A 25303-nucleotide genomic window follows, 5' to 3' on the forward strand; every position below is an offset into this window, starting at 1 on the left:
TCTTCTGTACAAAATCTTCTCTAGTAGCCTGCCTTTTATGATTGCAAGAAATGGATGATAATAATGGAATTCACACCCATCTCTCATTTTGAGAAACGCATTATTGGTTTATAAGAATCTATGTAGCAGACAAGCTTCTTTCAAGCTGGAAAGGTGTTATGTTATATACAGTCAATAGAAAAGAGCACCAAAATGGAATTAGAATGCTGTGTCCTGAATATTGATGCTATAAATAGCCTCAAAAAAACCCAATTTCCTTCTTTCGGATAAGAATATTCTCACACAAAAAGCTGCTGCTTCAAGGATTTCCTATGGTGTTTAATGGGGGTTAGTGCTTGTAGGGTTGCTGCAACTATGAAAATAATTCAACCTTAAAAACTTTCTTGTAGCAGTACAAATGGTACTATTGGTTGCAATGCCATCTCGCTTCTACACCTTTAACATTTCTATTTAGGGTGGATAAATTGTTTATGGACTATAGTAGTGTGAAAACACATTATTAAAAGACCTACCTAGTAGCATTTGATGGCCTCCTTATAGGTTGTAGACTATTGTTGGCTAATCAATGGTATAGATGATTACCCTCCTCTAAGGAAGAAAGTGAAAAATTGTTAGAAGTTGTAGGCAAAGTAGACACAATATCTTTTGAAAGATTCATTGTAATGAAAACAACATATATAATTAAAGGCCAATAACATGATCATTAAAACCTACATTGTGGAACTCATGGTGACCTACATTGATCTTATACAAGTCAATCTTTTCTAGGATTATAAAATTAAGATTGTTGTAATATGATGTAGATATTGCACTCACTTCCTTCCTTTATGGGGTATGATCTTTCAAGTGTGAACTCTAGTAACATTGTCTTCTCAAATTGTGGTGAATAACCTAATCCTTGATTATTACACGTTTTCTAGAAGGAGACCGACCACTACTAATGAAATGAAGGCTAAGCTATATTACTAGTGTGTTAATTATGTGGGAGAACCTTTATCTTTTTTTTGAGGAAATTTTTTGTGGGAGAACCTATTTCAGCTATTATAGGAGTCCATCGTGGGCCTTTTATGTCCATTTGATGCTTCATTTATGGAATGCAAAGTCTCTTTGTTACTTATTAGTGATAAATGTTGAATTTTGTCATCAAATTAACATGTGTAATTTAGAGATGTAAAGGTCGGCTAGTTGGGGATCCCATTGCACCTTCCATGATTGTGCTCTAGTAAAATCATTGCTTAACAAAATGACACGTGGACTGCCATGTCAGCGCCATCTCGAGCGTTTGATTGGCTAGTCGGAGATTGAGGACGGGCCAATGATAATGAGACAAGTGGGAGAAGTGGCCACTATAGGCCGTAGAAGATAGGTGGGCTTGGCACGTTGGGGTCACAGCCTTCATCATCATGCCATTGACACTAAAGAAATGTGCTTAGGGGGTTGGTAGGACACAAATATGATTTAGGATGCTCAAAACCTATGAGATTATAAATAATTATTCTTATCATGTTCCCTATCCCACTTTGATTCCACTCTAATCAATGTCTCCTTGTGTCTTCCCCCCATTAGGTAAATTCCAAAAGCTAGAATATCTACTCACTCGTTTTTTGTCGTGACATTTGTTTCATCCACCTTTTCCTAGAGGTTAAAGAGAACTCTTATCTCTTGTGCACAACTCGAAAAAGATAGTAAAGCATCAACCTTTAAAGTTTAGGATTTAAAGGAAAAAAAATTTGAAATGGAGTGCAAATGATGTTTAAAATACTTGAATATGGCATGAAATTGAATTGCACCATGTATTTTTTATGTTTAATCTGACATTTATTTTCATAAGAAAGTACTAAAAATACTATAAATTTTACTACAAAACCATTACAAATTTATATATAGTCAAAGTTGAGAGAAAATCTAATTAGATTTCAATTAGAGTCTAATTTTGTGCCACATGTCCCATCTAATTTAAGTTTTCAAATTTTTGTACCAAGTGAGTTAATTTAGTGTAAAATTTGGACTTCAATTAAAGTTTAATTTTGCGCCACGTGTCCCATTAGGTTTTTAAATTTTTGTACCAAGTGAGTCAATTCAATGTAGAAAACGAAGAGCCCAATATAAATAAATCATAAAAAATCTAATAATATATCTAACTCTATATATAAAATTAGAGGAAGAAACAGTTTGATTGACTTTATATTTATGAGCCATTTTTTCTGTAACTAAAAATAATTCAAATTTATAAACCATTTATGTAATATACTATGACAATGCATGGTCCATTCAATTTAGGAGATATTATTGAATCAATTTATTCTTTTATTTTGTGTTGTATTTTGTAGAATTTTACGATATATGTAGTATCCAATAATAATTTTTAAAATTATATACGTAATAACAATGTGTGTAATGAGAAACTTGGTATAATCAATATCATGAAAATTGCAAGGAAAAACCATTTTAGTACCTTCAAATATCCTGGTCGAATTAATATCTTATATGTTTAATAACCTAAGCTAATATTAATAACACCACTATAATTTACTATTCTCGTGTGTAAACACGAATTACATACTAGTAAATATAAGAATGAATGTGATTGTGAAATTTCAAAATCATAATAAATATTTGAATATGTTTTAGTAATTAGTAACACGTCAATTTATAAAAGTTTTGTAATAAAATTTATTTTTAAGAGATAATTACAATATACTGCTAATCCCATAGTTCGAACTCTTTTTCCCCTAAACTCTAAGCACTTTATGCATGAGAAGGTGCCAATTCAGCTATAAGGAAAATTAGTTACCATCATATCAAATGATTCTAGCATGTAAAATGATTCTATTTGCCAACAAAAAAGTCCCAACTTAATTAGTGAATTGTTACGAATCTGGATGACTGTTCAAATCCACATATTTCCCATTATTATAGTAAGCTTTTTCTATGCTTTATCTTCTTTTTATTAATTTAGTGCATAATTTTACTGAAAAGCTGTTAAGGAAAAAAAAAAAAAAAATCGGCGGTACTTTTGGTGTTGCAAAGTAAAAAGAGATGAACTGTGCAGCATTACAAACATAATCTACATCTGCAACATTTTTCACTTGCAGACAATTTTTGAATGATGTTTTGCTTAGGAAGTAATTAATCTATGGGTTAATATTTTCTTCATGAATTACATGCAAAAAAAAAAACATATATAAGGTTTTTACCTTTTGTTATAGTTGAATCCAATTGCATACATTTTCCAATTATTTGCTTAGAAGAATAATTGTTAGACTTTGCATTAAAAAAAAAAAGTTCACCTACCTTTTATATATAATTGTCACATTTTTTTTCATTTGGAAATTAACCATTCATTATAAACACTAAACTCTGGCCTCGTGAAAGTGCCTTCACTGTTTTGCATTAATTAGGCTCTTTTTTAGTTACACCTTCCTACTCATATGACTTTAATTAACAAATGCTAGGAGAGCTTTTCACTCAAAGTTTGGTTTAATTCTCCTCTAAGAAAGTTCATTACGTATGTATCTCATTCTTTTTATTAGTGTCTTGTATGGTGATTAATTGTTTCATTTGAAAAGGAAATTCTGGCATGCCTAAATGATACTCATACTTAGATAGCTATTAATTGAAATATATGCTTTACTACAAAATTGGGAATCTGGTGCTTTCTGTTAGTTTAGTTATCATGAAATTTGATTACCATGGACACACGTAACCATTGTGCAGGACTATCAACATTTTCCAAAAATGGTTGTAATCAAGTCCTAACATATTTCAACTTGAATCTATCATGTGCTTCCCATTGGATGTGATGTGTTCTTAATTACAAGAGTCCAATTAATTTCAGAGCACATGTTAAGCATGATTTGTGACATTTTTTTGTTTTGTTTTTATTTTTATTTTTGAGAGTTGTTCAATGCTTAGGTACCAGGGACTCTTGGTGTATGGAATGGTGGTTGAAAAATTAAATTAGAAAGATATTTGGAGTTGGGTAATCATTATCATACATTGATTATTGCGTGCTTATTGTAGACACCCTACTATGTGGGTTAAATTTGTGTTTTGAAAACATGATTTAAGTTAAAACTATGAAATCGGTATCACAATTTTAATTGAAATCGTGTTTTCAAAAAAAAAAATTATAAAGAGTTTGTATGGAGTGTGTGACAAAATTAGCCTTTAAAGTTCAAAATTGATAAAGATATTGATGAAGCTTAATTTAGTTTCATAGTTCAGATTAATATATATTTTTTCTTAATTAAATAATCATACACTTTTAGGTTTATAACATGCATTAATCCCAATGATCATGAGGACCTCAAGAAAAAAAATATATTAATCCAAACTATGAAACTGATTCAATGTTTCAAATTGAGAGAATCTTTTATAGGCTCCTAGCTCATTCGACTTTATGGTTTTGGTGTTTTCTTGTTCAAACAAAAAAGGTGAAAAATGCGAGCAAAAAGCATGGATAACCTTTCAAAGAAGATAGATACCTTCAATTGATAAAGAAAGAACAAGGAATGAACCATTCGATCATCAATTTAGGATCAAGGCTAAGAAAAAAAAATGTCGACACAAAGGTTATCTTTTTCAGCCCATGTGCTTATCATTCATTTTTCTTCTGCTACCACAGCGACAACTTCGTCAAGTCTGATAACTTTTCGAATCTAGACCTTAGTGCAGCTTCATTTCTAGTCCATATCATGAAAAGAAAGTAACATTATACAGTCAACACCTACGTACATATGCCAAGATGACAAAAAATATGTCGAAATGATCAAAGTAATATGACTAAACTGACAGAACAGTTGTTACAAAGGGCGTAGTGCTAGTATATTATTGATTAGTTCGTGATGAACAATTTATACTTGCTATTAATGACATATTTTTTAGTGGCAGAGCTAGAAGTTTTTATGGGGGAGGGGTTCAAGGCTAAGCTGATTAAATATAACCAAAAAAAAAATTTAAGTAAGATGATTCATTATGTTAGTATATCAGATATAGTTAATTATACATCAAAATAATATTCCCATGACTCAAAACATAAAGTTATTCATAAAAGCTTTAACTTAATAAAGTTTTCTTTTTGCTCTTTCATAGTAATATAATAGTTTATAATTGGTTATGTATTAATATTTTTAAAAACATTTGCACATCCAACTCTAAAAATCACTCATATTAGTTCACATAAACTTGTGTAAATTTAGATTGTTGTTACAATAACAATGCAAATACTATTCACATGAATTCTAGTTTTTAATACTTCTTTACTCATTCACACACAAAGATGATTTGAAAGAGCAATAAAAAATAATTTGATTCAAAAAAATATTTTAATAAGATGTAGTATAAAATAAATAATCTAATGTCGATGTTTTTAAAATATAGTTATGTAAAATAGAAAAAATATATTCTTATATTAAAATAGACAAAAACATTTGCACAAAGTTGATGACTTTCCCATCATTTACTTTTATCTTGAAATATTAAATTTTATAAGCTAAATATATAGCCAACTTTAAGAAGTTGTGAAATGTAATTTATGCCTAATATGCTTAATGTTATTCAAATACCTTAAATTAATCATGAATTTTTGTTAAATATTTAAAAGATTGTACAATTAGCATCTACTTTGTCAAAAGTCTTATAATCCAACTAGCACCACATAGTGTTTCTAATGAAAACATTCGAGATCCAATCCTTCATTTCTAATTGTAACTATTGAATTATCCAAATAAAAATAAAAACATTTACTTTCTAATTTTAGTAAATTAAGATATACTAGTATGAATATAAGGGAGAATTTAAAAAGCCAAGGAGGGCATGGCAGCCCCCTACCCCTTCCTCTGTCATTTTTAAGGAATTAGATCGTGTGTAAAAATTAACGGTACATGCAATTACCGTGTGTTTGTGAGATGTAAAAGTTAGAAATTAAAGGTGAAAAGATAAAATGAAAAATAACTAAAAATTAAAAAATTATTTGATTTAAGGACACTTTGATTTACTGTTGCATGGTGCAATAGTCCCAGATTCAAATCCCATTTTTAATAGTAATAGTAATAAAGTGAAAGATAAGGTGTTATTATCACTATAAAAAAAAAAAAAATAGATTCTCTGTCTCTACTTTCTTTTACTTCTTTTGGGTACAACTAAGGAAAATTCACTTGAGCACTAGCGGTAAAGAAAGAACACATATACGAAAGACCATTAATCAATGATGCTTTTTGGGGGGCTTAGTTATGAAGCTAGCTTAAGTATCATGCAATGACTGGCTGTAAGGACTCCAAATGTTTCATTGTTGCTTTTGATAGGTAAGCTAGCTATAAGCTATATATACAGATCGAGACAGTGCGATAGCAACCCTAGTGGAATGCTGCATCATTAGAGTGGTTCTCTCTCAACAGAGACTGATGAATCAAATATAGATTTCTGCATTTTGAAAAGTCTAATCGACATGAAAATCTAGAAGCAAGGTCATACACAAAATTTGATGACTTGAAGTTTTTCCCATTGATATATATGTTTTTTTTTTTTTGGTCATTAAATTTGTTGCATGGATTCGCAGCTCATGCATGACGCAAGAACTTAGAATTTAGAGTTCCAATTGACCCGACTCACTTGTGCTGACCACAAGAGCAATAAGACACAAAAAAGCCAAGCAAACTCATGGAAAATGGGGTCCACTTTACACTTACATATAGTTCAAAGTTTGACTGTCATTTTCTACTCCACAAAGAGGGCAAGTCATTTTCTAAATGATATAATAACAAACGAGCGATTCCCACAAGCTTCAACTTGAAAATTATCTCAAACTATGAACAATATCTAGTGTGAGAATGTTCTTAAATTGTTCTTTTCAACGTGTCAATTTGTTGAATGACTTCCTAAAGCTTAAGGTACATCCTCCCTCTCAACAAGACTCCATTGACCCATCATATGTGTTTTTTTCAAGTCAATTTTTGTGGTTTTTATGTTTTATTTGTCGGCTGCGAATGGATGCTTCGTCAGGAAAACCATGTGCTGCAATTGGATTCGTTAGGTCTAAGTCCAATGACCAATCTTGGAAGTGAGCTATAGGGCAATCTTGAAAGTTACATATGCATTGGTAGCTAGACATCTCCACCTTTACGTAAGGAAAGTGCGGTACAGTCTAGTCTAGAATATGGGGCTTTAGATTTTTTTTCCATAATGCATTATTTGAACCCTAACAATGAAAGAGACAACTCTCCCTAATAACTTCATTCACTTGTATAAGTTTTGTAGAGAAACATGTGTTCAATCTTCTAACTATTACTTAAGGTCCTAAGGAAACTAAGACAGCTCTTAGGCCTAGCTATTATGTAATCTTTTATTTTTTATTTGGATACTAAAGCTAATTAATCTGATTGATGCCAATATTATGTTATGTCTTATTTAAAAATGTCCTATGCTTTGTAGATTAGATTATTTAGCTATGAATGACGGCCCAAAATTGCTCTACAGCTTAATTTGCCTTTTGAATTACATGACTTCACGACATCGTATTCTTCAATCTTCTCTCTTGTGGCATGTTAGAGAGAGAGAGAGAGAGAGAGGTTGCGGAAGCCCATTCATAAAATGTGTCAATTTTTCAATATCCAGTCAAAAGATTCCTTATCCAAAAAGAATGTGTCACAAATCAGAAGAATTGGTTCGGTTTGGTTTTGAATCAAATCTGAAATGATCCAGCTATTGTTCTATGTGTATTTTGTTTGAAGCCAAGTTGGAATTACATTTGGTTTTGTCAAATATGTAGTTTGAAAAAAAGTATAGAATTTAAATTTGTACCGACACAAAAACTTATATATATATATATATATAATACCAAGTATACTGTCCATGGTTGGTTGTTGATTCTAAACCTTAAGAAACATCCTTTTAATTAGCTTAAATATCAAATTAAATGTAAATGTAAACATCCTAAGGAAACAAGTTCATCAGTGATTTTTCTTTCTATATCATTTTTTTTCTTCTAATTTCTATTTTTAAATGCGTCAGCTAAAGTTTTGAATCTTCTATCCCCCATTGTTCCTTCTTATCCGGCGTTCCTTCACGATAGTGCCTCCCTCTAACAACGTTTTTTTTATCCACTTAAGCATCATTCCTCTTAGATGTCGACATTCTAAGTATCTATTCAGATTTTTTTAGCACAACACTTGAAAAATCTAAAGCCAATTTGCAAAATGGTGCAAACAATTAGCCCAAAAAGATGTCACACATGCCCTCAACATATGTGAGGATATCATATGCAAATTTCTTTTGGCAAACATTGCTCCTAGTTTTGCCATTCTCTAGTTACCGTATGTTCGCCAATCACTACTACAACTAAAATTTGTTCACTTTTTTCATCCTCGAGCAACCATGCCTCTACCAAAGTTCCTTAGGACACCAATGATGCCATCATTTAGTCTTAGTATGCAATCACTCTCTAGTCATTGGTGTTGCCATTCTTCAATCCTAGTAGCTGTTTTTTGGCCTTCATTGTCATAGACCAGCCATTGTTGCCAACGTTTGTGCATTTTTTATTCCATGATGTACTATTTTACACATGATATAATTCTTTTCATTAAGAGGCTTTCATTCCAGGCTTGACTTGTTAAGCCTCTACAATGGGTTTGAGGAGAGGTTTTAGAATATATTAGAATCTTATTGTAAATATGCATATCATGGTTTCGTAGAAAGCTATGGATTACTATGGGAAAAATAAGTATTTGCCTCTAACGTTCCGTTTGTTTCAAAATAAAATATTTTTAAGAAAATATTTTACACATTTTGCCATATTTGTTTTGTTGTAAAATCTAGTCAACTGTAAAATATTTTCTGGTTAAATTGTAAAATTAAGATAAGAAGAAGTAAAATATTTTACGCTTAGAATTTTGATAAAACATTTTACATTTTACAATGTCTTACGCATAAAGATTACATTCACAGACCAACCACTCCCAACTCTAGCCCAAGCCAGATAGGGAGAGCACCCACCCACATGCAGCACAACCTGCAAAGCCACCCCACTCTTCTTAGAGATGGAAGTAATTACCTGCATGTACGGCGGCTGCTCATGACTTTCATGGAGCAATTGTATTGCTGTTTTGTTGTTTGACGCTAATTAATCTAGGTTTTTTTTCTTTTTCTTTTTCTTTTTTTTTTTTCCTAAGCCCTGTAGATTTGGGTTTGTTTTGTACAAATCTCCACTGCTAAACCCTGTCACACAAAAATTTTATAGACCTCGACCGGTGTCCTTGCAAATTTGGCTTTTTTTTCTTTGTTTGTTTGCAAATCTGTGTTTATGGCTTTTTGCAGATCTGATTTTTTTTTGGCAAATTGTGTCTTCTTTTTTTTAGCTAATTTGAGTTTGGGTGGTTTGATTCATGGCTGTGTTTCTAACGGAAGTTAGTTTTTTTTTTTTTTTTTTTTTTTTGAAGCAAACACTTGTAAATGAATTTTCAAATATGCAACCAAACACCATAAAATGAAAATATTTTCGGTAAAATATTTTCAAAATAAACAGAGCCTAATTTACAAACTATACAGCAAAATGCCCATATTTTGAAACTATTTAGCAAAATGCCCCTGTTTTTTAAACTCGATTTTAACAAAATCAAGTTCTGTGTAAAACTTGATATCTTCAAAATCGAGTTCTATGTATATTTTTAAGTAGAACTCGACATTAGTTCCACTTAAATTTTAAAAAAATTTAAGTGACAAAATATACATAGAATTCGAAATTGCTAATGTCGAGTTTCATTTATAACTCAATTTTGTTAAAATTGAGTTTCAAAAACACAGGTATTTTGCTAAATAGTTTCAAAGTAGAGGCATTTTGCTATATAGTTTGTAAATTATGGGCAAATGCTCATTTTTCCTTGATTACTATAAATTTGTATTACCATGGACTGACTATAAAATGATTAATGGGTAACCAAACTTTAGCTTAATGTACTACTATGTATATACCCTACGTACCCTTGGTTTTTTAAAGATATAATTTATATGATGTAATTGTTATGGGCTTTCTATTATGAATGCAGTTCGTAAGGTCACTGTGTTAATATTGTATTTCCGCTTTGTCTCTTTTACGTCCTTTTATTTTTCTTCTTTATATTTTAACAATTTGAAATTATTTTGTTTAATAGGAAGATGATGGAAAAAAAATATAATTAAGATGAAATGGTTATTATCATTATAATATCTTATTGGATGGTCTAACTTGTAGAATATATAACCACTCTCAATAGGCTTGCTTGCTTGGCTAACATATTAACCAATATCACTATATTTCTTCACATGACGTATCGTATGTTGTTTGAACTCTCTTTTGATATACATTACATCTTCTACGTACTAAGATTCCCCCCCCCCCCCCCCCCCCCCAAAAAAAAAAAAAAAAGATGATAAAAACAGTGCTCTTTGTGTTGGTAAAAAGTACACCAATCACAGAAAATGAGTTTCCTTGCAATTGCAAAGAAATGACCTAAACCTTCTGCTAATTGATTACCCTTCTTTTACTATCACATTTGAAATTCTAATTCTATCTAACCAAACATTCATTATCATATAGCTTTCACTTTCTTCCTAGCTATAATTGTTTAAGCTCTCCTTTACAATCTCGCAGGATACTTTATTATTTCTTACATAAAGATTGTCGTTAGAGATTGTCCCATTCACATTCACTTTTAAAAACCACTGCAGATGAAGCTTTTTCATTTTTTAACTAGCTCTGTTCTACTTTATTGGTTTTGACATTCCCATCTCTTGACACAGCTTGATAAGCTTCAAGATTATAATGGGTGCTTATTTTATTTTATTTTATTTTATATATGTATGAATCAGCTAGGGTACCCCACGTACGATCCCAACTTTAACATGTTTTTGTCTTGGGCAGGCGGATTGAGACCTCTTCTTTCTTTTTCACTTTGTGTGTGTGTGTGTGTTCGATCTGTTCTTGTGGTTTGTGTGTGTCTGCGTGCATTGACGCGTGGGCTTCTGCGTGCATGCATGTGCATGTATTCGGGTGTGCAAGTGTGTATGATTGAGTGGAACCAATAATTATCTCTTTTTTTTTTCCCTTTTAGATGGGAAAAAATATGCATATATATTCACTGTTTTCAAACCACTTAAATTTAATTATGCAGTAACATACTATGGCGAAGCTAGAATTTCAAATAACGGGGCAAAATTAAAGACCAAATTGAAAACAACGTTAATTAAACAATTAACTACTTAAACTCAATTACGTATGGCACATTGTGGCAATTAAAATCAGAATTTTAAATAGCAGGACAAAATTGAAAACAACATTAATTCAACAATTATTAATGGAAACTATAATAAAAATAAATAATCAGTTATAAAATCATGTAATCATCATAAAAAATGTAATTTAAATCTAAACTATTATATATTGTTTATACATGGGTTAATTTACTTAGTTGCCTTCAACAATTTTTCATATTTTAAAAACGGTTTCATGATTTATTTTTTTCCAATAATTTTGTATATATCTTTCTTAATGCATGTGACCAAGTAATTATTCTTTTATTGATCTTCCATTCCGTTGAGTCCATTGAGTTTAGAAATTTTCAATATGATGAAAGAGCCCTTTCATAAGTATCTACTGCAATTGATTGCTTTTGCTTTTTTTAAAAAAAAGGTAAAATTCAACTTTATTTTTATACTCTTCTAATTATTTAAAGTTTTAATTTTGTATGAAAATTGTAAAGTATAAAAATGTGAAATAATCAAAATATTAAACAGAAAAGGATTAGTGAAAAGATGGAGGAATTATGGATTACTAAACAATCATATGTTTCTTTAGGTGTTTTCGAGCCTCTACGTTGAGTTTAAGAAGAGATGTTAAAATAAATTAGAATATTATTGTAAATACGCATATCATGGTTTTGTATAAATTCCATGAATTACTATGAATTTATATTACCATGGACTAACATGGTTTTAGAGTTACCACGCATTTAATTAGCTAAGCGTACTCCTATATGTACTACACTTAGTTTTTGTAACATATAATTTATATGATATAATTGCTTTTTTGTAAGGTCAAACAATGTTAATCTTGTATTTCCACTTTCTCTCTTTAGGTCCTTTTAATTTCTTCTTTTTATTTTATCAATTTGAAATTATTTTTTTTAATAGGAAGATGATGAAAAAATATATAATTAACATGGATTGGTTATTAAATTATTATAATATCTTATTGAATGAATGGGTATATTAATTATAGAACTAATTATTCCGTCTAGCTTGCACAATATTTAGCCACTCTCAAATTACATTCCGTCTAGCTTGCACATATTAGCAAATATTACTATATTTCTTCACATGAAGTATCATGTGTTGTTTCAACTCTCTTTTGATATAGATTACATCTTCTACGTACTAAGATCCAAAAAAAGGATAAAAACAGTGCTCTTTGTGTTGGTAAAAAGTACACCCATCACAGACAATGAGTTTCCTTGCTATTGCTAAGAAATGACCTAAACCTTTTGCTAATTGATTACCCTTCTTTTACTATCATAGATAAATTTCCAATTCTATCTAACCAAACACTCATTATCATATAGCTTTCACTTTCTTCGTAGCTATAATTGTTATAAGATCTCCTTTACAATCTCGCAGGATACTTTACTATTCTTACATAAAGAATGACTTGATTAGGGTTGACAGAAGCACCCTAAGTGATGTGCTTGCAAGCTTGAATCAACTAGAAGTTTGGACACAGATGAGGAAGAGACTATCTTTCAACCAAAAGGATGGATGAAGATCAATCTAGTACTCAACCTTTCTACCCTTCTAGCCTTGAACTCTAGGTTTAAGTATTTCGAGGGGATTTTGGCAGAGTTTCTTTAGGGTAAAAATTTTTGACCTTTTGGATATTGAAAATGGTGGTAATTATTGGGGAAATGGGTGTCTAGGGTTTGATGAGATATTTGGGCAACTAATTGATTAGGTTGGTTGCCCTAGAATCTCATCAAAATAAAAATGGAGTGATTTAAAGCTTTTTGTCTAGAGAGTGCGTACACATCATATACCGGTCATATGCACTCTTTGTTAGCCTTGGCCAAATTAGGTCAAAATGGTTTTTTTGGGCTTTGGGCTTCTTTCCTGCTTCACAGTTGGCCTTGGCCTTTTACTGTATTGGATCACTCATAGGGTTTTCATCCTCGTTGGGCTCCACACACGATGTTAATCATTTTGGTAGAAATTTGATTTCTTGTCATTAGGACCAATTAGGACCAGGAGATTTGGATATAGGTTGGAATGAAATGGGGTGTCTACAATAACAAAAAGTACCAAAACTAGATAAGAAAACCAATGGAAAAAATAAAAAGAAAATGAAAAAAAAAAAATGAACTCATTTGAATGTTCTAGAGGAAGGCGTTTTGGTCCAGCAAACAGCCCCTTTTGTGTTCAATTTTTCTCTCAAGTTTTTTCCCCGATTTGGGGAGAAAACATACGTAACCCAACAATTTTGCCTTCTCTCATCTCTCCAACTAAACATCTACAAAAACTGTCTTCTCTCCAATTTTCTCTCTCCCTTTTCCATCCCCCTAAAATTACCCCCACTAAACGAACCCTTACAAGCTTTCATTTCTCCTTTCTCCGTATCTTACTCATCTCCACTTTAGCCTTCTTTTGTTTTAAGAATACTCTCACATTCTTATTGTGTTCTCTCATCTTTGGTGCAAAATTCAAACTAAAAGATCGGTGAGATAAAATTGAAGACATTAAAGGTAATCAACCTTAAAAAATATTCAAGGATCACATTTTATCTTTAGCACACTCCCTTTCAGTCTTTGTGCAAACAAGATATAATTATTGTGATTTTTTCGGGGTTAATATTTGATTTTTTTTTTTTTTTTTTTGTGGCTAAAAATGCTTATGTTTTGAAATATAAACAAAATTGGCACCCCAGTCCACAGTTCCTTTGACCAAAACATTTGGATCTAGTTGAAGTTGCTTTTTCACCTATTTCTGATTTTCAATGATAATCAAATTGGATTGTGCCTAGTTTTCGCTTAAATTGGTTGAACCAGCTGGTTTGGTCTAATTTTTAAAACTATGATATTGGGAGAAAGGCAAATCCGACCAGTATACCAGTGAATGGCTCTAAGGTTCGACTGCATTTCATGAGGTTTAAAGATATTGCCAAACATTTGAAAATTTTAGTTAGAATAGTTTTAACACCATTAGAGTACTTTTAAAAAGATTTAACGCCATTAAATCCACATTTCTTTAAAAGTAAAACCAAATAGACCATTAGCTTCTTGTTTCTAACAATCCAACCAAAAATGCGATTCATTTGAAAAAAAAAAAGGGAGGGGGAGGGGGAAAGGCATGGAGACCATCTAGATCCTAGTGGATTAATGCAATATAATTAAAGTTAAATAGTAATTATTTTATACATCTAAAACATACATTATTTCTCTCACAACGTATAGATCCCACAACTTTCTCAATAAAATCAGGTGGGTCCACTTGTGTGGTGGATGGAACAATTTTTATATGGTGGATAAGTTAGTCATCATTGATGATATAGATAGTTTAATCAATCTTTTTTCCCAACCTATTCATCAAATAACATTACCATTGGTTTACACAAATTAATCCCTCTTAAATTCCCCCCACCCCAAATTTTATTGTAGTTTTTTGGTTCAAGGAGTCAACATTCGTGAGCATTCCTATGTTTGATTACAAAAAGCATACATTTGATTACAAAAAGAGTAGTTCTAGGACCACAAATTATTCATCTTTTTAAAAAAAAAAAATGAAGAAAGGATTCTTGAGATCGAGTGTAAAGGGAAATTGAACGGTATAATTACAAACACGAGATCAATGGAATTGGTTGGTTCTCCAACCGCAAGGAGCTGGTTAAAACTTAGGTGTGATAGGTTGAATTTATGGAAGTCCAAAATCCATGAGAGATAGAAATTCAAATTCCTCTTATGGAAAATTGCATTGGATATTATTCTCACCATTGCTAATTTGCATCTTCAGATTATTTGGGCGGATTCTTCATTGTAGGCCTGGGTATGTTTTATTCGGCGTTTCCATTTGAATTCAATGCCCATCATTCTTCCAGTACCAAATGGATCAAATTGATTTATAACCCCACACAATAACTCAACTTGGATGCGAAGCAAGCCCAATATTGCTATCATGTGTGATCATATTTCTCTCACTTGAAACAAAGTTAGTTTCCATGGTAGTATTAAAAACATTTTCTCTAGTCATTTAAAAAACCTGTTTGATGGGCTGGGGTAAATTAAACTTTGATACAAGCCTACAGCCATCAATGGTCTTGTGTTGTGATATCCATTGCATGAAAAGTTAAAAGAAGAAATTTTTATAATTTTGTGAACTGATGTCATTGTTCTTTGAAAGGCTTTTATAGGGTGGATGCAAATGCAACTTTATTTGCTGTTCTTTGAGAGGTTTTACGGGTCACTGCGTTTTGACTTATTAGGCTTGGCATTATAACTCATTGAGGTTTTAAAAATTGTGATGGCTCACACTAAAGACAACATTGTTTGATTAAATGCCTCTCACAAAAACCTTATCCAAGAAATTCATAAGAAGGCACAATATTAAGATTAACCAAAACAACAACAGTCTGACAACCCAACAAAAGAAGAAGAAGATGAACAAAAATAATAATAATAATAATAAAGCGCAGACAATTACATTTAAGCATGCATATGGTTTCAAAGGTATGCAATTTTGAGTAAGTTTTACCACAAACTAACAATAAGTAAAAGTTAAAACAAAGTTTCCCTTCACTTAACCTTACTCATAACCAGTTAAAAACCAGGCAAAATTTGCCAAATAGCCGTTTTTAGAAAAAAATTTAGGAGAATAGCACACATACAAGTTATTTATTTATTTATTTATGTAGCACATTTTTTTGGAACTCGAGTTTTGGCTAGAACTCAAGTTTGAGTTGAAATTTAACAAATTTGAATTCCAAATATGTGCTACATAACTAAATAATTTTGTTCGTGTGCTATTCTCTTAAAATTTTTCTAAAATCGTCCTATAGAGCAAATTTTGCCAGTTAAACCGTATATTCAGAAAAAAGAAAAAGAAAACCAATTATACCGTATCAAAACCCCAGAAAAGAAGTTTCACTAAGAAATGCCAAGAGAAACTCACCCTCCAAAGACAGGGTACATCAAGATTTTAGCCTACTGTCCACAAACACAGGCAGCCCATTGTTTGATTCACATTGTTGTATAAAATGCCTCGTCAACAACTATTCGCACAATACAAATGTCTTACTTGTACCTTGAGCTTAAAAAACAAGTTGCAGCCTAATCCAAAACCAAAAACCCAAAAAGGGTACACAGATTTATCATTTATCAATTTAACACAACTCACAAACAGCAAAGTGTTCGACAAAATGCCACAAACAACAACTGTTTGATGAAATGCCTAAAAAAAAAGTAAAGGTGCCCACTTAGATCTGCCTACCAGCAGCATCAGCAACAAAAGGCAAGTAGGGTGTCCTCCCAAGAACACAACACCCCACACTATAAACAAAGCACAAAACAGCAAACACAAACAGCAAATTATGGAACCAAACCATGACCTTGAACCAAAACCCAGCACGAGCGGGGCTGAAAACCCGTTGAATCAAAACAGGTAGCACAAGAAGCACGTCAAGAGTGACAGCCTGCATGGAGTTGAACCTAACAAAGTGGGAAAAACTTGGGTTTCTAACAACACCCAAGTAGAGAGCAAAGAAGGCAACAAAGGAAGAGTAAGGGATGGACCTGTAGAGAGAAAGGAGGGGGAGGAGAGGGTTGAAGAGAGAGGCGAGAGGTGGGTATTGGTGGAAGAGGAAGCGGCCGTATTGGAGGGAGTTGAAGAAAGGGAGAGTGTAGGCTATGGTGGAGATCAAGCGATCTGTGGCTGGTGTTGGGTTGTAGGACATGCGAGTTATAGTGAGTTTTCGTGGGTGTGGTGGGGTGTATGTGGGTTTGATGATACGAAGGGAAGGGAGTGAGGGGGGTTTGAGGTTGAAGGTGGTGGTGGTGGGTGAGAGGCGGAGGAAAGGGATGGAAGCCATCTTTTTGAGGTTTGAGAGAGAGAGAGAGTGAAAGAGGGAAATGGGGTTTTCAGTTTTCTAGTTTTGATGTTAATTGTTTCTAGTCACTAAATGCACGGGATAGTATTAGAAAAATTATGTATAACAATAAGCATCTCTTTGCAGTGGATCACTTCTTTTTTTTGAGAAGATGCAGTGGATCACTTTAAATTTGATATGCTTCACCTAATACCTGCAAACATAAAAAATAATGAATGAACTTGGACTTAAAAAAAAAAGACTCTTTGTGAGGTTTTAATATTGGCAACAAAGTTCCATGGGAAGAAGCACTGAGAAGGGAAAAAAAAACACGACTTTGTTACTCTGATTCATTTAAAAATGAGGTATGTGCCTGGGAAAATTAAGGAAGGGAGATCATGTTTTGCTCCCAATAATAATTACACATATTAGGCAGTAAACTTCAAGCAACAGGTGACAGAGCAAAACACTTTGCATCAAGCATATGAACTTTTAATTCTACTTTAAATAACATCTAAAAAGCAATTTTTGGAGTTCCATTCAAGCAAATTTATCATAATGTACACCAACAGCCATTCATCATATATTTTTGAAGGGTGATTGTTCTGTTATGATCAATTTGGTCCCACTTATCATAAGAGCCTAGTCAAGCTATTTGCAAGGCACCTTAACTAACAGTTCATAAGCACTATTCACCACGTTATAAGCTCATGAATGTTAAACACAATTTATACATTATAAAAGAAATGAAACTCACCAGTATTTTACTTTCCACACTGAAAATCACATCTGCATCAGCCACTGCAGTTGGCTTTAAATGCTCCAATAGCCTTGATAGCCCCTGGACATCATTCCCTAATTACTTACAAAAGGGTAGAACAATTTAATTAACTCATATAGGTACATTAAAAAATAAATAAATAAAAACAAAAGAGCATGGCCATTATGATTGATAGCTCACTTGAACGTGCTCCAGTTAAATAGAGTGAAAGTCCCTGCATAGAAATTCAAGCATAACTTCAGTGTTATTTGTTGCTAATAACCCACAGCCTCCTATTCTTCTTCCTTTTTTTTTATCTCTCTCCCTAGCCTAAGGTTTATACTGGCACCTGATAATTAGGAAAGGAAAATAAAAAGGTATAGAAAACATGAAGCATTTTAAAATATAAAGGAAGCCAAAAGTCTTGTAGCTTAATTAGCACTTCCACTACCTTATAAGTTGTGGAAGCTCATCACTACTACATAAAAGAATCTCAAAGCAATGTCCTAAAACTTCCAATCTAATGCAAGTCTAGCAAATAAAAATTTCGGATGTCCTATAATACGATTTTTATCTCGTCTTCAAAATTTATCCATTAACCTTGACTAATTTCGTAACTTCAAGTTCAAACCTAAAAATACACAATTCAATCTGGTTCGAAGTGAGAAGATCCTCCCGGGGAAAATCTAATTGTTTTTAAATCAAAGACCACAATTCTAAAAAGTGTATAAGGTCAACTGCACCAAAAAAAAAAAAAAAAAGCTTTGAATGAAGTTGTAAAATATATGCCTTTTGATTTCTAATGAATAATGCCATTAGAAACTGTAAATACATCCAACCCATATACCAATAATCACTTTCTCATATGCTTTGGCACCAAAATGGGTATTAATTATAACTAATTTTCACATCACTAATACAATGCAGTTCACTAAAGAACACAAAATATATATTACATTAAGAGACAAAAACAGAAGCAACAACTCAACAACCCAGCAAATAACAACAATAAATTTATTGATTATGTTGACAACAATTTATATCTGGGTTTTGCCAAATACTATCTACCTGTACTCTACTTGATGAAACTTCGACATCTCAGTTTTCAATTTTTCTCACTATTTTTTAAACATAAATTCATAGAGAAAAGCAGAACTACCTGAAAGAACAGACCCCACTGGTAAACGAAGAAGACCGGCAAAGGTGGAAGCTTTGGAGACAGAGACTGGATGGAGAAAGAAGAAAAGCAATTGATGCGTTAGCTATGGGTTCAATAGGGTTTTTCAGTTTGGGTTTTTCTTTTACGCTAATGAGTGTTTTTTCAAGAGTGTTTAGGGGAGATGGCTTTTGGGGTCTTACGTTTTTGAGAGATGAGTTTTTGGGGAGGGAGAGTTTTTTTTATTATCCGGTTCTAGTTTTAGTTAATAGAAGAAATGTCGGGTGGATAAATAGTGAAAAATACTTTTTTTTTTTTTTTTTTTTTTGGGAAAATGTTAACAGGAACTTTGTTAAGGACCGATTAATGTGGGTCTTATTTAATAAAAAAATTGAATAAATGAAAAAAAAAGACATAAAATTGGTCCTAGAGTTTATTTTAATATTTATTTTCTCTCGATGAGGTTGATCCAATAGTTTATAAAGCTGAAAAATATTGACATAAAGTTGAAAAAAAAAAAGACAAAAAACTGTAAAAGGAAAGTAAAAAAACTATTGTTAACACAATAAATTGCTATTAATGGTGTCTGCTAAGGCAACCTTTTTATTTTGTTTTTTGTTTTAAATAGTGCTGACATAGAAAAATGTGAGAGTTTCAAACCCTATGTTATAAGGTCTAACGAAGTTCCAAGAATAGTCAGAAACAAAAAAGTCAGAAACTTCTATTTTATAGTATAAATAGATATATATAGATTATTAGGTTCTAGTTTTACTTTTTAGAAGAAGTATTAGGTGGATAAATAGTGAAAAATAGGTTTTTTTTTTTTACATAGTGATGATATGGAAAAATGTGAGAATTTCAAACCTACGTGGTAAGCTCTAAATAAGTCCAAAAAAAAAAAAAAAAATCCAACACCAATAATAATTTGTTATACCTAAAATTTATGCTAAAGATGACATTAATTCATAATTATTCCCAATACCTAAAAATCCTAGGCAGTATGAACAATATTTTTTAAAAAGATTAAAGAAATTGTTAACAAACTTGGAGCAGCAGTAATTAAGTTTGTAGCTCTTTATCTAAAGTTGAAAGTAGGGTCCAGAAAATAAGTATTATAAGTTATAACTCAGCCTATTTTATAATTTTTTTTTTTTAAAAATCAATCAATAAGTACCGTTGAAGAGAAAGTGACATGAGGGTGGGAAATTGCATGGTAGAAAGAAGTTTTAAATTCCTAAGATTATCCATATTGATAGTATGAAATTACTAAAATGCTATTTTTAACATCACAATATACAAAAAGTATGCTATAAGTAGAAAATTTAACTCATTAGCTACCGTGCACAACCATCTATAGTTGTGCATTGTAGCTCAAATGGTAGTTGTGGCTATTGTTTATTGTAGTAGATATTTATTTTATATTATTTTATTTATATTATTTTAAGTGATTAAATATTAAAATAAAATCATTGACGTTGGATGTTTTATAAAATAAGGTGGTAAAATAGATAAAATAGCTTTAAGTATTGTCAAAAGTTAAAAAATTTTAGCCCACGTCCAATCCTTTCTTTCCTTTCTCCACAATTAGTTTAGTTTAGTTTTTTTTTTTTTAACTCTTATCTTGAACTGTTCTCATCCACTCATTTAAATTATTTTTACTTTTCCAATCCTACTTAGCTATACCTACACATTCAGATCTTTTCTTCATTTTCATCCTCACAAATCTCTTCCTCTCCCTTCTCAGCCTCTTCATTCTCTTCCTCACAAATTTTTTTTAGGTAGTTTCAAGATATGACGTCCATTCATGATAATAACTCTTTATCATCAGATCAAAATAATTAGAACCCATGTCTTCCTCACAAATCAGTCTTAGTCACAAACAATAAAAATGCAAAAATATTTTATTGTATATCATTTTTTGATTTAACGTAGACTTCATGCACATTAAACACATAATATGAATTAATTGACTAATTTTGTCTTGTGCAAAATCAAAAAAAAAAAAAAAATTGATAAGCGTGCAAAATCAATTAAATTCATAAAATTCCTTTTAGAAAATTAATTCTTATATTTGTATTACTAAATCTTCCGACTAAAAGGATCGTTCATATGTGTTTTAGTTGAATTATAATATAAGATTGTTATCCTAGTTTCTCTGTTTATCTGATAAAACCTAATAGAAATGAAAACTATTCATTTAAGTTGTAATGGGCCGTAGCACCATAAAGCAGTAATCACAAGAGTACTAGGCATGAAGCCCTTTTTTTTATAGCGACAACAATCCAAATTTAGACCATATAAAGAAAATAAAGGGCCCAAATCCTCAAGAGCCTTGCGCAATATTGGCCCTATGTTTGGGGTAATTCTGCCGTATGTTTCTTCTTTTCCAAATCTTAATAAGAAGAAAATATTATTTTGGTGCCAACGGGGATGGTTTAGTTGGTATGACTCGGATACTTCGTCTAACTCACCTAAATTCGAATCCCACTACTAGCAATCTTTCGTTGGGGACATCCTTAAGGGTTGGGCCGCGGGTCTAAACTTGAGTGCCCTGCCCAGGAGTTGGTGTAGCTTACCTAACCCCCATTTTTGGGTAGCAAAAAAAATATATATATATATATATATATATTTTTGGTCCCCACATTTGGGATTAGTGTTAATTTGATCTATGCATTTTGGTAGTAATCAATCTGACGCAACCGTTATTTTCAAATTGTAATCAATTTGGTTCATATTATTTTTAATTTGCAGTCATTCTAGGTCCAAATTTGGGTTTCTTTTAATTGCTAAGTTAATTTGTGTTTACTAGAGTTAGAAATTGGTAAATTTGATTTGTATTTTTTGTTTATTTACTAAGAAAGTGTAAGAAAATGTGAGAAAATTTGTGATTTGACAGTAGCGACCAAATTAGCTGTAAATTAAAAATAATAGGAATCAAATTGACAACTATTAAAATTAAAAAAAAATATATATATATATATATATATTGCCCTTCTTAAGAAGTTCAAAATCCAAAAAGGAAAAAAAAAAATCCATTTATTCTCCACTACTAATTAAAAAAAAAAAAAAAGGATTTCTAACTTTCTAAGGTATCCGGTTGAGTCCGGTCCTAATTTTTAAAAATTCAATTTTTGGTCCCAGACTGAACAATAATTATATATAATTTTTTAATATCTTTTATAAATAAATTAAAAAAAAAAGTTAAAACTCTCTTATTTTGTCTTGGCCAGGCTGTTTAAGAACTCTTGTTTCTTTTTTACTATTTGTGTGTGTTCTGTTTGTGTAGTTTGTGTGTATTCAAGTGTGCAAGTGAGTGTAAACATGAGTGTGTGGGGAATAATGCTCATCAATCATATTTGGACTGTTTTATTTTAGATTCCATCAATTATAATTTGTTACGTATTTTTTTCTTTTTTAATAAAATAATTAAAGCTTCTTTTAACATATTACATTGAATAGGGATTAATAAAGTGAAATATTAAAAGTGAGATAGAAGATTTATATTCATGTATAGTAATGTGAAATACAACATTTATCACACAAATGAAGGACATTATTTCTGAGGGTGATTTCTACTCAAGAAGCATTATTAGGCATAGTAGATGGGTTTAGGCCCAAATTTGAGAATTAGGCTTTGTACGCTTATATTGCTATCACATTTTTCCTCACTGTAGTTATACTTTATTCCATTCCTGAATTGAAAAGCAGAATGAAAGAACCTATATAATTAGGCTTCAATTGGCTTCAACGGTTCAAACTTTTATTTAGTCCTTAAATAATTATAATTAATGGAATATAGTTTTTATTTAGTCCTTTAAAACTTAGCTTCAATAATTTTATCTTAAGATATGTGACAAAAATACTAAGTTTTTATTGAAGCTAAAAATTATTTAAATAATTTAAAACAAACAATAGAACTTATTTCATTTTATTTTATATTAAATATTGTGGTAATAAAATTTTTAATTAAAGTTTTTTTTTTTTGAGAAACAATTTTTAATTAAAGTTAAAACTTGAACATATTGAGTATTGTATGACATGTAACACTTACTTTGAGTCATGATATAACATGGCCAAATAAAAAGTCATGTTAGACTATTAAAATAATTTAAAATAAATAATAATAATTCTTTTGGAATGTTTTGACAACATAATTTTAATTAGAGTAGTATTTTAAACTTTGTGAAAGTTTAATAATAAAATTTTAGCAAGAGCAAACTATTTTGAAAATTTTAACATACTATGGTTAGTCACATACCAAAAACAAGATTTTTTTTTTCTTTTTTTAATAATTTGATATTAGTTACAATGAAGGAGGGGAGATTTGAACCATAAACGTTATTAATACATTAGAAGGTGTCAACCAATTAAAGTACAAGGCTTTTGACACAAAAGCATGATGTATAATAATCTTAAGTGAATAAAGTAAAATGATACAAGAATTGTCCATGTGACATATGGAGACAACATTTACTTGTCCCAATCAAAGTGGACACTATATTTATTATTTATTATAGGCTAAATACTTTTTTTTTTTGTTTAAGATTTTTGGGATAGGGCTAAATACTTCTGTGTATAAATCGTACAAGAGCAAGCCTTTATATAGGCACAATATGTGTGTAGTACAAATAATATAAGTGTTGGGCAAGTACAACAAGAAATGGGCCTAAGCCCAATGTGCTGATAAACTAACTTATATACTAAGAGTGACTTTGTGTGTTGTGTGCATACTTATTTTGAAATAAACAACAAAACATAAAAGAGACAACTCATAACATACAAGAAAATAAACAAACAAAAGGAGTTTAGAAACTCATATAAAGAATAGGACAAATATTATGACAAGATCATTCCCTCTTTTCTTAGCAATTGTGTGATCGATTGATAAGCCCCTTGTTCGATTGCTACTACAGTTTGATATGTAAACTAGAGATGGTGTATGATGATCTAGCATGACTCAAGATGAAATGGTTAATGATTTCAAGAAAGATAATATGGAATATAAATGGTGTGCCTTTTGTGAGAGGGAGACTATTTTTTTTCCCTAACGATGGAATGTAAAGAATCTCCCCCTCACAAGGCCTTTCTTAATTATTATCTTAGGAAGAATGAACTCAAAACAAGGAAAACAATAAGTGTGTATGTATGTGGGTGGATGTATGGAATTTCTAGCTAGCTAAGCTGAATTCATAGGCACATTTTTTTTGGGGGGAGGGGGGGGGGGGTAAGTGGGAGATGGAGTGATATTAGGGTTCTTGTCCCTAAGTGGCCTCTTCACTTTGTTCGAGAAATTAGGGAGTGGGCTTGAGTCTTTGTAAATACACTATTGCACTTGACATTGAGGTAAAGTAATTTTAGTAAATAAAATAACTCTCAGTCATTGGAATCAAGGACTTTAGATATAGGTTGGTACAAGATAAGGTGTCTTCACACCAAGCAAAAAAAAAAAAAAAAAAAAAACTAGTTTATAATCCCCATTTTGGATATCCAATTTTAAAAAAATAAAAACAAAAAAGAGGTTGACTATGTAAATTTAGTAAAATGGTGTTGTCATTATTGGTGTTATTGTTTTTATGTTTACCTTTCATTAGTGATGATTATGTCTTGTTATTATTATTTTTATTATGTTTATGTTTATGCTTTTCTTACATATATTATTTGAAGAAAGGGTTGAAAATTTATCATTTGGAATGTGCCAAGCGACATAATGATGTATACATTATCATTAATAATTTTGTAAGGATTGAAAAGGATTAAGAGTTTACCAATTGATATGTTCAAAGGTCATTGACAATTTTCACATAAAATCCATAATTTTGCACCAAACATTAGTTTGGAAAAAATGTGGGTCAATAATTAATTCATCTTTAATTTGTCATTGACTTGAAATTTGCTATTTATTAGATAGTTAAATAATTTACAAGTTTGTTTTTAATGTGTATAATAATACTTCTATGAACTACAAAACAATGTGATTTATACACCTTTCAAAATAATGTTATTTTATTCACAGTAAAAATATTTAATTTGTTAACCTTTACGTCCATATGTTAATGGAAAAGTCTTCACTACACGTACGAATAATGTGATTGAAGCTTTGTTATAATTAAGTACATAACGAACCTTGTATCATGATAGTTATCAAGAATCTTGTGACAAAATAGTTATCGAAATTCAAATAAGAATTTTTTTATTATTTTAGTGTCATTTAAGGTGTATGATTAAGATGCTTTCATAAATTTATAAAATATTTGACATGAATTTCTTGTTCATATTAGTTTGTATCATAATTTCA

At 31.0% G+C, this 25303-nt stretch overlaps 1 protein-coding gene across 4 annotated transcripts; it reads right to left on the reverse strand.

Moving 5' to 3' along the window:
* Positions 1–16343: 16343 nt before the first annotated feature.
* On the reverse strand, positions 16344–19254 carry LOC115973129 (protein TIC 20-II, chloroplastic-like). Of its 4 annotated transcripts, none has more exons than XM_031093373.1 (4): positions 19012–19254; positions 18054–18087; positions 17850–17933; positions 16344–17306 (listed from the first exon to the last, which is right to left on the reverse strand). In XM_031093373.1, the coding sequence occupies exon 4, from the start codon at positions 17093–17095 to the stop codon at positions 16484–16486; it is 612 nt and encodes a 203-aa protein (XP_030949233.1). In that variant the 5' UTR covers positions 17096–17306; positions 17850–17933; positions 18054–18087; positions 19012–19254; the 3' UTR covers positions 16344–16483. The 4 variants fall into 4 exon arrangements, with proteins under 4 accessions (XP_030949233.1, XP_030949231.1, XP_030949234.1 ...); XM_031093371.1 differs by having other exon boundaries at positions 17850–17947; XM_031093374.1 differs by having other exon boundaries at positions 17850–17954.
* Positions 19255–25303: the final 6049 nt, after the last annotated feature.

The sequence above is a fragment of the Quercus lobata genome, unplaced genomic scaffold, assembly GCF_001633185.2.
Source record: "Quercus lobata isolate SW786 unplaced genomic scaffold, ValleyOak3.0 Primary Assembly Scq3eQI_2000, whole genome shotgun sequence".
Taxonomy (NCBI): Eukaryota; Viridiplantae; Streptophyta; class Magnoliopsida; order Fagales; family Fagaceae; genus Quercus; species Quercus lobata.